Source organism: Helianthus annuus, chromosome 13 (genome assembly GCF_002127325.2).
Source record: "Helianthus annuus cultivar XRQ/B chromosome 13, HanXRQr2.0-SUNRISE, whole genome shotgun sequence".
Taxonomy (NCBI): domain Eukaryota; kingdom Viridiplantae; phylum Streptophyta; class Magnoliopsida; order Asterales; family Asteraceae; genus Helianthus; species Helianthus annuus.
Window position 1 is genome coordinate 101,967,571 of NC_035445.2, and position 12,004 is coordinate 101,979,574.

Here is a 12,004-nt window from a genome sequence, read left to right on the forward strand (position 1 = left end):
TTGGGGTTCCGGATTCGGAGGTGGTTTCTTTGGCTTTGGATATTGGTTGTAAACCGGAGCAACTTCCTTTCAAGTATCTTGGCTTGCCGGTTAGAGCCAACCTGAACCGGATTTCTAATTGGAGATCGGTGATCGATTTGTTCGAGTCTAGATTGGCCCTTTGGAAAGCCTCGATATTGTCCATCGGAGAGAGGGTTACGCTTATTAAATCTGTTTTGCAAAGCACGCCTCTTTATTTTTTTCTCGTTGTATAAAGCGCCTGTCGGGGTTGTTAACAGGCTGGAAGCCATTATGAGGAAATTCCTGTGGGGAGGAACCGGTTCGGATAGGAAGATGAGTTGGGTTTCTTGGGAGTGTGTTACTTCTCCTATCGACAAGGGAGGCCTTGGCATTCGGAAAATTGGCCTCGTTAACAAATCTCTTCTTCTTAAGTGGGCTTGGAGATTCAAAGTGGATGGTAATTCCCTGTGGGCGAAAGTTATTTCAGCAATTCACTCTCACTGCAGATCTTGGGATTTTCTTCCTGCCAGGATTTCGTTGGGTGGCGCTTGGGTTAGTATCGTTAAAACTGTGGACAGACCTATTATGGGAACTGATCGGTTTCATCACTTCGTTAGAGGGTTTGTGGGTGATGGGTTGAAGATCGCCTTTTGGTTGGATCCTTGGCTATGTAAGGACCCGCTAAGGTATGTTTTTCCTAATCTCTTCGACTTGGAAATTGATAAAAGGTGCTGTGTTCGCGCTCGGGTTGGCAGCCCCTTTTCTAATCCGTCGGCGTCTTGGCGGTGGAAAAGAAATTCCTTTAACAACGCTGAATTGGCCGAGTGGTCAGCGCTGTGCATTCTTCTCCAGGACGTCGTTTTTTCTGATAAGAACGATATTTGGCAGTGGACTCCGGATGGCTCCGGTGAGTTCTCAGTCAAATCTGTGTATGATCTTTTGGGCACTGAGGTTGTTGTCGATGGCAGGTTCTCATGGGAATGGTGTAGATGGATTCCAATCAAATGCAACATTTTTGCTTAGAGGGCTGTTATGGAGAGACTTCCTACAAGGGTGGAATTATGTAAATGTAATATTCCTGTTCCCGATGTGGGTTGTCCAATGTGTGAGTCTGGTGATGAATCTGCGGTTCACTTGTTTACGGCTTGTAGCTTCGCTACGTCTGTTTGGTTGAAAGTTAGTACGTGGTGTAAAGTCCCGTTTCTTGTAGCATTCTCGTTCAAAGACGTGTTGAGTGCTCACCGGTTCTGTGGGTTGCAAGGAAAGTGTCTTTTGGCTTATCAGGGCATTGTGATTATTACTTGTTGGATGATTTGGAAGGCTAGGAATGACGTGGTTTTTAATGCTAAAATTCCGAAGGTTGAGGAGGTGTTCAGCTCTATCAGGTCTCTCGGGTTCCTTTGGTTTAAAAATAGATCCAATTGTATAGATGTTTCTTGGGTAGACTGGTGTAAATTTGTATAGTCGTTGGGTGTAGTTTTGGCTGCTCGGTTTTTTGGGTTGGTCGGTTTTAATGAAGTTTTCCTTTCAAAAAAAAAAGGTTATTTGTTTGGTCGGTTATTTAGGTTTAATTTTGTCGTTAATTTGTTTTGGTTTGGAATGAGATGTAATCGAAACGAACAATATCTTTTGGTTTCAAAAAGAGAGAAACCAAAGTGTCAATTATTAGTTTAGTTCCTCACCCCTACCTTATACTATAAATGCCTTATACTCACGAATACGTAGATACCTAGTCCCATACCTAAATACTTTATTTGTTCCAAATGTTTCGGGTTCGAATGTCATCCATAATTATGATTTGTGAGTAGTCACTCACTCCTAATGTTTTAGAATCCGGTTTTTATATCGTACCGGATTTAATTTAAAAACGGTTTAACCAGGTGTATCGGGAGGTTCAACCGGATGTACCGGACGGTTTAACCGGTTCTACCGGATGATTCAACTGGTACAACCGACTGGTTTGAACCGGTTTTTAAAACATTCCTCTTCCCACAACTTAATTTGAATGTAACACAAGGGGTTGAATTGCAAATACAAATAACAAGTCTCATTTCTTTTCTTGAGACTCAAGACACCCAACCCCCTTTCTTCACTTCACTTGTTTCAACCCCCAATCGAGCCACAAATCAGTAACCTAAAAACACCAGTAACCACCAATTTAGCCCTAAACGAGCACGATGAGCAGCATAGGAACCGGTTACGATCTATCGGTCACAACCTTCTCGCCGGACGGTAGGGTTTTCCAGATCGAGTACGCCGCTAAAGCCGTCGATAACAGCGGGACCGTCGTCGGTATCAAATGCAAAGACGGCATTGTTATTGTAGGTTTTGTTCTGTTAGTTACAGCTTCTGATTTTGAATGATTTGTGGATTGTAGGTTTATTATGTTGATTATAACTTGTTAATTTCGAATGATTTGTGGATTTTAGGTTTTGTATATTGATAATAGTTTTTGAATTTGAATGATTTGTTGTTATTGTTGAATGATTCTGAATGGTTTTGAACGATTTGTGGATTGTAGGTTTATTTTGTTGATTATAACTTGTTAGTTTTGAATTATTTGTTGTTGTTGTTGAATGATTTTGAGTGATTTGTGGATTGTAGGTTATATATGTTGATTACAACTTCTGAATTTGAATAATTTGTTGTTATTGTTGAATGATTTGTGGATTGCAGGTGTTATACATTGATTGCAACTTCTAATTTGAATGATTTGTTGCTGTTGTTGATTGATTTGTGGATTGTAGGTTCTATATGTTGGTTACAGTTTCTGAATTTGAATGATTTGTTGTTGTTGCTCATTGATTTTGAAGGATTTCGAATGATTTGTGGATATAAGTTTATTATGTTGATTGCAATTTGTTAATTTTGAATGATTTGTTGTTGTTGCTGAATGCTTTTGAATGATTTCAAATGATTCGTGGATTATAGGTTTTATATGTTGATTACAGCTTTTGAATTAGAATAATTTGTTGTTATTGTTGAATGATTTTGAGTGATTTGTGGATTGTAGGGAGTAGAGAAGCTGATTGCGTCGAAGATGATGTTGCCTGGATCTAATCGTAGAATTCATTCGGTGCATCGTCATTCTGGGATGGTAAATTTGAATTATGTTTCAGTTTGTTCATTGTTGTGTTGTTTCTGTAATTGCTCATTTTAAAGGTCTGTTATGTGTTTTCATGACTAGTTATGCAACTCAAATGTATTGAATGATCAGTATGGTCAGCTAAATATCATTTAGGTTTTTGAATGCTTATAATAAGCAAGTAAAAGTGTTTTAATTGATGTTGCTTGCTACAGGGTGTAGCTGGATTAGCTGCAGATGGGAGACAGATTGTTGCAAGAGCCAAATCTGAAGCCCACAACTATGAAAGGTTGTCTCGCTTTCCGGTTCTATTTTACATGCCCTTTTTTCTATCACTGCCTTTCGATAACAAGTTTAGTACCAAAGAGGCCTTAAGTTGGGCTTTGGATAAACTTTTAATGATGTTATGAGCGTATATATGTGACAGTATTGGATTACATATACTCTTAAACTTTTGTTTGAGCTTATAATATGTTTGTTTAAGGCTGTTTGTTAAAGCTAAGTATCTTGTGACATGTGAGGCATGAGTGCAAAAGCGTCTATTGGTTATGTGTATAGGCTATGCAGTTAATGCGGTAAAATATCGGATATCGGTCAAGGACCGATATTTGAGATATAGGTTGATAGGAATCATATTCTAGTCTAGTCTAAATTGTCATTTGTCTATTGTTAGAGGGGGTCAAGTGCAATTTACTTTTCTATAAATAAGTGTCAATAACCATACGGAGGTAGGAAGAATATTAGTGAAATCATTTGGCTCTTTGCTAGGCATTGAGAAGGGCATGACCCTGGGCCACTTCGGTGGTTAGTTATCGAGTCTGTAGATCCGTTGGATCATCTTATCATTTTTAATACAATTGCATCTTTAGATTTACCTTTTCCATTATCGTAATACCCAATCCCTATCATAGGTTATCTCGGTAAGATATCGGTAATTTTAATATCATGCAGAATTTATATATATAGCAATTTAACACTAACAATTCAGTGATATAACGGTCAAATATCGGTGATATCGGTACCAATATTCTGACCGCTATTTGAGACCGATATTTTACATGGGGACTGAAAACCGATCACCGATATTAACTGCATAGTGTATAGGGAGTTTGGACTTTATAGTGATAGAAGCTTATGTGCTTGTTACTTAGGATGATTTTCTATTGCAGAAAACAAAAGAAATGAGTGATAGACATCTGCAAGAAAGTATATAATTTGTGTTAGTTTGACTTATCAGAGTATTTAAGGTTCTATTATCCCAAATTGTGGTCACTAATCATGATATTTTGTAAACATGAAGTTCGATATGAATAGTGCACATGTCATGCTATATTTTTATTTCTGACATATTACCATATGAGTTAATTTTTGTAATACATAATCTAAAGCAAGTAAACACTTATATCTAGATAAAAAGCATTGTGAAATACAATTAGCTGGTATAACTGTACCATTGCTATAGACTTGCGCTAGTTTATTTTGTTGTAAACATGTGGAGATTATACCTTGAAACACCTGTTACTAATATTGAAACATTATAATATTTCATTTTTTGTCTGTTTTTAGAAACAATTGTGTGGTGACAAATAGCTTTACTAATTGTGCAGTACCTATGGTGAACCTATTCCCATCAAAGAACTTGCTGAGCGTGTTGCTAGTTATGTGCATCTTTGCACACTTTATTGGTGGCTCAGGTTCCTTAAAGCATTTCCTTTTACTTCCAAATTTACATTAATATTCACAAATACATCATCATTATTATCAATATCATTACTCATTAGTATTTATGCTGCAGACCTTTTGGATCCGGTGTGATTCTTGGAGGTTACGACCGTGATGGCCCGCAATTATATATGGTTGAACCTTCTGGTGTTTCCTATGTGAGTTACATTTATTTAGTTGAGTGGGTCCGCAATTAATCTTATCACTTATATGCTGGATAATGTGTTCATTTCAATGTTTGTTTGTTGCCTTTTTTCTTGTAGAGATATTTTGGTGCTGCAATTGGGAAGGGCAGGCAGGCTGCAAAAACGTAAGTAAACTCTGATATTTATCCTAAAGTTTTGTAGCATGCGATTTTGTATGTTTAGTAACAAGATAAAACTCGTGAAATGCTAAGTGAGTCATGAGCGTTTGCTTCGAGATTTGTTGATCAAGTTGGCTTCTTTCAAGTGTTAGTATGTTATAAAATTTTTCTGATGACCATAAGCTGCTTTAAAGATAAAAGATGGTATATGATAGCATTACTTTGTATTAAAGAAATTAGACTGATCGCATTTGTTTGAACACAGACTTCACTAATGTCATGATCAAAATTAGTGTGTATGATATTGGTTGCTAATTTATGATCTTAATGGTTCAGATTTGTTTTCTATTATCTGGATTTATGCCTTTATGACAATTTGTTTTTTGCTGATATGGGGTGCACTTTTTCGACTGCAGCGAGATTGAAAAGTTGAAGCTTTCTGAGCTGACATGTCGCCAGGGTGTTATTGAAGTAGCAAAAATGTGAGTTTCTTTCTCTACTTTGAAAACATTCATAAAAAGGTATCAAGATAAAATCAATTATTTACGTTGCTTCGTAACAATTATTCATTGTTCGTAAATGCCAAATATCATTCTCAGCCATGCTTTCAGATTTTTGGTTATCTACTTTGAACAATTGAACACTCTATTCTGAGATCATTTGTTGGACAAAATATTTTGTATTCCGTTTAACTCGTTTCTATGGTTACTTAAATTCCATTTATCTTTAGCCATGTTAAGAATGAATTTTCTTACATTGTTTGTGTCGTTATTTTTATTATTATTATTATTATTATTATTGTTATTATTATTATTATTATTATTATTTTAGTTAGCGGTCTCTAGTTATTCTCTTAGATTTTTTTACTGTGGTCTTGTTAAACAGAATCTATGGAGTACATGATGAGGCGAAGGACAAAACATTTGAATTGGAGATGAGTTGGGTTTGTGACGAATCAAACCGCCAGCACCAGAAGGTAATAATAATACTTATTACCATCACCTTTCTAATCATGCACTAAAGCAAGTTCTGTATAAGTTTTTTTGTCTATGTTTTGTTTTCATTGTGTTGATACGGAATCTACCATTTAAAAAAAGACTTCGTTCATATATATCCTCCTAAAAGTTAAAAACTTCATCTATGCACGCGTGCATAAAAAAACAAATGAAGTTTGCAAATAAACTAAGAATTAGAAGTTACGCTAAAGTTTAAAAACTAAAGTTGAACTTTTCAGAATTAAAAACTAAAGTTAATATAGGTTTTAGACATTCTCCAAAATACCCCCTTCAAATTGGTTATTTGCTCAGTTAGTGACTAAAATGATATACTTTTAAGTTCTAATTAAAGTACCAACTGTTTGGCCTGCATTATAGATTTAAAGATATATAAGCTTTTCAATTAGGTTAAAAGCACTGTTATTTGACCCCTAACATAATAACATTATATTTTTATGATAATAACTTTAGTGGCTGAAACTAAGGCTATGCGGTATGGTGATGGTCCATCCTTGGAGGATGATCCGCCACGTAAGCGCCACGTAGATCGGGTGTGAGGATGGGGCAAAGAGGATGGAGCTAAGGAAATGGGGGGATGGGCCTAATATATATAGGGGGGGGGGGGCGTCTCCAACGTCCGCAGGCCGATGTTCAGGACGCCGCGGGTGAGGGGAATGGGGGGACGGCGGCGACGAAGCAGGACGGGGCTGGGACGAAGCCCATACCATCCAGCCTAATTATTTGACCCCTAACTAATCATAACATTATTTTTTTTATGTGTAGGTTCCGGAAGCACTGTTGGAGGAAGCAAAAGCAGCTGCTCAAGCAGCATTGGAAGAAATGGATGCTGATTAATAATAATATTAAAATCCCTTCACATTGTGTTTCAGCTTAAGATAATTATCTAAGATTGTAACATTTCTGTTTTATCATAACACGATTCAGATTTTCATTATGCTGACTGCCTTGTCGACTTTTGCTTATACCCAAAATTCAGGTTTGTTTTCTTTGATGAACTAAGACCAAAATTGGTTTTAACAGAGCAGTACTCGGCGTAAAATGAAGCCTAGAAAAAGGTGATGTTTGATATAATTAGCAAGTAACCGAGCTAAATCGAATATACGGGTCAAAACAATGGTGGGTTATGTTTCTTCAGGGAAAGTTTTATTACATAGGGTTATCAAACATCTTCTTTTTCTTAGAATGGCAGATACGATTGTTAAAAGGAATTCCTAAAGAGTTGAAAATTCCGGTTCGTTTATTGCTCTTTTGTGTTTTTCAAAGGATCAATGATAATGATTGCTGTGTGTTTCGGGGCAGAAAACATGACGTGAGATGTATTTGATATAATTTACTTGCATGCTGTAACAGTATTTGATATCTGTTCCATCAGTCGTTTGATGTATTCGATGCTTGAATCTCGACGATTTATCAAATCTTTTAAAACTGATACCAGCAAGGGTGGGGGTCAGGTCAAAACTGGATTGGCCAGACCAAACTGGCCCTGGACTGAAACCAAAAAATCTGGAAAGTGTGACCTGAAGATTGGACCATGAGAGGTCGGTCAGTCTTGGCCCCTGGCATGTGGGGTGTGTGGGTTGAGTTGGTTTTTGGCGAATCGGCTGGACCAAGGCGATCCTAGATCGAAACCAAAAAATCTGGAAAGTGTGACCCAAGGACCGGACTGTGGGAGACTGGGAGAGTGGGTCAGTCCCAGCTGGCGGGTTGTGCGGATTGGGTTAGTTTTCAGGCAAGGGTTGGACCGCATGCTATTTCATGGTTTGCATCAGTTTGGGCCGTTTGGCTTGCATCAATTTTGTGCTTGTAGAATGTAAGCATGTAGATGTAGGTTTCATAATAATATTATTTAGTTTTGTAAGCTGCAAAATTTAAAAGAAAGAACTATTAGAAATTAAAAATGTTCAATCGATTAGCATAACAAACTAAGAAAAACACAAAAGAGCAGTTACCAGCCACTACTAAATCCATGCCCTGTTAGACCCACCAAAACTGGAAAGGGAAAAGGAAACCCGACCCGACCCGCCAAACAAGTTACCAGTTCAACCGCCAATCTGCCCTGGCCGATGCGTGTACATAGACGGCATAGAACTGTTCAATCGGGTCGGCAGTGTTTCTACAACTCTGAAAGCATAGCTTTAACGATTAAAACTTTAAATTCATAAAATCAGAGATATTAGGAGAGAAAATCTTATTAATTACTAAATTACCCTCATATCTAATTAAAATGTTTTATGTTTAAAGGGTATAATGGTAAAATTGTTCCTTTCTTTTCTTTTCCTCCTAGCTCGGGAACACATAAAATGTTTGATTTCTTCTCTTTTCCTTTACTTTTCATTAAACTCGGGAACACAAAAAAAATCACATCTTTTCCTTCCTTTTCTCTCTTAATTTATTTTCCTTCCCCTCCCCTGTTAAATGAGACTCGGGAACACAGTGTAAGTTTTTTAATTATAAGTACTCATAAGGGAAGTAGATAAATCCTCATTGTATTTTCATAGGTTTATAATAAAAATATTTTTCTAGATTGAAAATAGGATAAGCTGAATATAGCTATGTTTGTATTAAAACTAGTTGTTGTAACATCTTCGTAGATCAACTAGTTTTTGCCCCCCGCCTGCGTTGCAGGGCACTAAGCTGAATTTTTCTTTCTCATAACATGTAGGTCTGTATTTCCGTTATTTGTACATACTACTCATAACACGACCTAAAAAATTTACATCGAATCATTCAACTAAAACTAGATACTACCATAGTTTTGCTAAAAAAAACTGAAGGATGGAAACACTATAATTTTAAACTGGGGGCAAAATTGTAATTTTTCAGGACAAATGAGCGTTTGTCAGAGAGGCGACTGGCACAAATAAAAATTACACCGATTCAACCAATTAAAACAAAACACTACCATAATTTTATAAAAAAAATAAAATAAAACGATGACCGGACTGTAGTTTTACAATGGGGTCAAAATCGTAATTTCATAGGGGAAAAACAAAAAGGATGGCAAATTTGTAAATTTGAGCTGAGGGCAAAATCGTAATTTGGCTGGGAAGAAAAAAAAAAACAAAACCAATGGCAAAACTGTAAATTTAAACGGGTAAAATCATAATTTAGTTTAACCAATGGGAAATGTCAACGTAGCAGCTGGCCGTCCATTTCGACCATGAAGAGGTATGGTCCCAAATCAAGTGCACACATGTCAGGACCACACCACTTTTCCAAGCTAGCGTCCACATCACACGAGTGCATCCAGAAGGTTCTGGAATCTTCTGAAAGAAATCACCTGGTGACAAGGAAGATGCTCCTACAGACAAAAAGAACAACTGGTGGCACCAATAGATGGATGCCAGGAGCGATTGCGAGATCCTTGGAGAACATGCTGGCAGCCAGTACAAGCGGGCGCTCAGCTGGAATGAATGACCACATGCCACGTCACCTCTGGTACTGACAATGCCAGAGAGGACAAAAAGGATATTCCTCCTGGTCAGACAGCTGGCGAGCACTGGCTAGCTGGCAGCTCCCCTCCTCCTCCTTCATCCTTCTCCGACTATAAATAGAGGACTCCACCTCCAAGTTTAAGGATTCGATTTCTTACTCTCTTACTCTTAAAACACACTTATCCTCAAAAGAAATACTTATTCTCACGCCGGAGGGTGGTCACAAGGAGAACCCCTATTCCCCTCCTTGTGGCGAGTCACCAGTGTTGTTTTGCAGGACACTTCCAGGAAGATCAGCTTAACAGCGAATGTAAGATAGAGATTGAACCATCCTTCACGAGATGATCAGCTGAAGTAACCTAGTGTTAACCAGTGTTTCATCAGACAATAATAGGGAAACACTATTCCCTACCAGGATGAATGTTGTTATAGGTAATATATAGACAATGATGTATCAATCATCATTGTAAGTTATTAAAAGAACAACACTATTTTAATAAAACTAAGACTTATATCAATCATCATTGTGACATATCCAACAACCACATCTACATCTTCAAAAGTAAACTTGATGGGCTACGACATTACTCACAAACAAGTATTCAGTACAGACGTTTTGACTTTTAACCACCGACCCATATTTTGTCATTTTTTAAAATATACAAATGAGTAAAAAATTTTACTAAAATAAGAATTCACTTTCATGTAGTTTTTATTGGAGAATAATAATCTTTTGGTATCTTACAAGAAAATATTACTTTACAATTAGTTTTCTATATATTAATAAATGAATTGAAATAAATAATGATTTTAATATTATAATAACATATAGTTTTTTAGTACTTTTATTATTTTAATATTATAATAATAGTTATTTTCTTTACTTTTTAACTTTAATCTTTTTTTTTAATATTAGGGGTTGGGATAAGCTTGGTGTCAACCGGTATCGAACCAGTACTGGTATCGAAAATATTGGGACGGTCCTGTTCGGTATTAGTACATGAAGGTAAAAACCGGCACTAATACTGAAAACGCCAAAAGTTGGTGCCGAATTGATATTTGAAATCTTTTGGTTCGGAAAATTCAGTGCTGCTACCCGGTACCATTTGCTCATTCCTGATCACGGTTACCGTACGAACAACGGTATCGTACAACTTTTTTTGTTAATTTTCTTCAACCTTTAATTTTTTCTTTTTTTTAGTTTCAGGGGTAGGGATAAGCTCGGTGCCAACCGATACAGAATCGGTACTGATACCGAAAATACCGATTACGGTACCGAATTGGTACTTAAGATCTTTCGGTTTGGAAAATTTGATATCGGTACCCAGAACAATTTGTTCATCTCTGACCACGGGTTTCATACGAAAAACATCGTTACCATACAACTTTTTTGGTTGATTTTCTTTCGGTTATCTTTTAGTGTTTTTTTCTACATTTTCTTTTTATTTTTGTCAGCAGTTCTGTTCACAACACGCTCGTAGTGATTTCAAAACACATGTAAACATAGACTAAATAACAAAAGAAATTCGCTGCAACGCGGCAAACTTCTTTAAACCTAGTTTACAATAATATGTTAGTTTAACTTATTTTTCAATACTAGTTCAAACCATACTACTATAAATAAAGATCTAAATATAACATAACAAATATTTAAAATTCACATTTACTCAAATTTTGCTAGCTATGTGGGCTTCTGACTAGTTTTAACGTATTTTTGAGAGTGTTTCAATGATTAATTAAAATTATACGCCCAAAGTTGTTGCATTTCTAGAATCCCATAGATCGAGACCTGAGATCACTTCTCTAATGTGTCTATACAGTATGAAAATATCAACTATGTCAATAATTAGGAAGGATAAGTTGGTTCTAATGGCAATGGAGAATGCCGCACAAGGCCAATAGAGAATAGACGAACCCACCACATAAAGTTGTAAAAGTTATATTGTTTTATTGATTGAATTTTGCTTTACATTTGTTTAAAAAACTGATTTTTATGAAAAATTACCCATGATAAAATGTAATGATACATTTTGATATATAAAACCTCTAGTTTGTTAGAAGATCCCCTATAAGACCCCCCGTAACGGGGCGTTTTTTTTAAAAAAATTTGCAAAAAAACGCCGGATAACGCCGGAACCCCCATTACATGGGGCGTTTCCGGGCGTTTTTTTTGAAAAAAAATGGTGGTGGCGTGGTTTTAAAAACGCTGAACAATGGTTTGAATGCCCAATCAATTGAGGACATGTGGGTTTAGAGAGAGAGATGGGGTTGTGGCCGGATTTTTTGGCCGGATTTTTGGCCGGATTTTTGGCCGGATTTTCTGGGTTTGCAGGGTTTGCAGAAGGGAAGAAGAATGGGAATGAAGAAGAAGAAAGGTTTTTTTTTAAAACTTTGATATTGACACTTAGGCCCCTATACTTTTAAACTTTATTATTTTCTGTAT

General features: G+C 36.6%; 2 protein-coding genes across 2 annotated transcripts; both read left to right on the top strand.

Annotated features, from left to right (window-relative positions):
• Nucleotides 1-1,032: 1,032 nt before the first annotated feature.
• Nucleotides 1,033-1,937, top strand: LOC110901415. The gene is made up of 2 exons (XM_022148246.1): nt 1,033-1,359; nt 1,881-1,937. Exons 1-2 carry the CDS (start codon nt 1,033-1,035, stop codon nt 1,935-1,937), a joined length of 384 nt encoding a protein of 127 aa, XP_022003938.1.
• A 95-nt stretch (nt 1,938-2,032) lies between these two features.
• LOC110898851 (proteasome subunit alpha type-3) lies at nt 2,033-7,118 on the top strand. The gene is made up of 9 exons (XM_022145698.2): nt 2,033-2,321; nt 3,014-3,097; nt 3,301-3,374; nt 4,693-4,779; nt 4,881-4,965; nt 5,071-5,117; nt 5,528-5,593; nt 5,997-6,087; nt 6,890-7,118. The coding sequence occupies exons 1-9, from the start codon at nt 2,178-2,180 to the stop codon at nt 6,959-6,961; spliced, it is 750 nt and encodes a 249-aa protein (XP_022001390.1). The 5' UTR covers nt 2,033-2,177; the 3' UTR covers nt 6,962-7,118.
• The last annotated feature ends 4,886 nt before the right edge of the window (nt 7,119-12,004 follow it).

Coding starts and splice junctions, on each gene's coding strand:
- LOC110898851 (XM_022145698.2), top strand. CDS start 2,178: ATGAGCAGCATAGGAACCGGTTACGATCTATCGGTCACAACCTTCTCG. Junction 4,966..5,070: donor AACCTTCTGGTGTTTCCTAT/GTGAGTTACATT, acceptor TTTTTCTTGTAG/AGATATTTTGGTGCTGCAAT. Junction 6,088..6,889: donor CAAACCGCCAGCACCAGAAG/GTAATAATAATA, acceptor TTTTATGTGTAG/GTTCCGGAAGCACTGTTGGA.
- LOC110901415 (XM_022148246.1), top strand. CDS start 1,033: ATGGAGAGACTTCCTACAAGGGTGGAATTATGTAAATGTAATATTCCT. Junction 1,360..1,880: donor TTAATGCTAAAATTCCGAAG/GTTGAGGAGGTG, acceptor CGGTTTAACCAG/GTGTATCGGGAGGTTCAACC.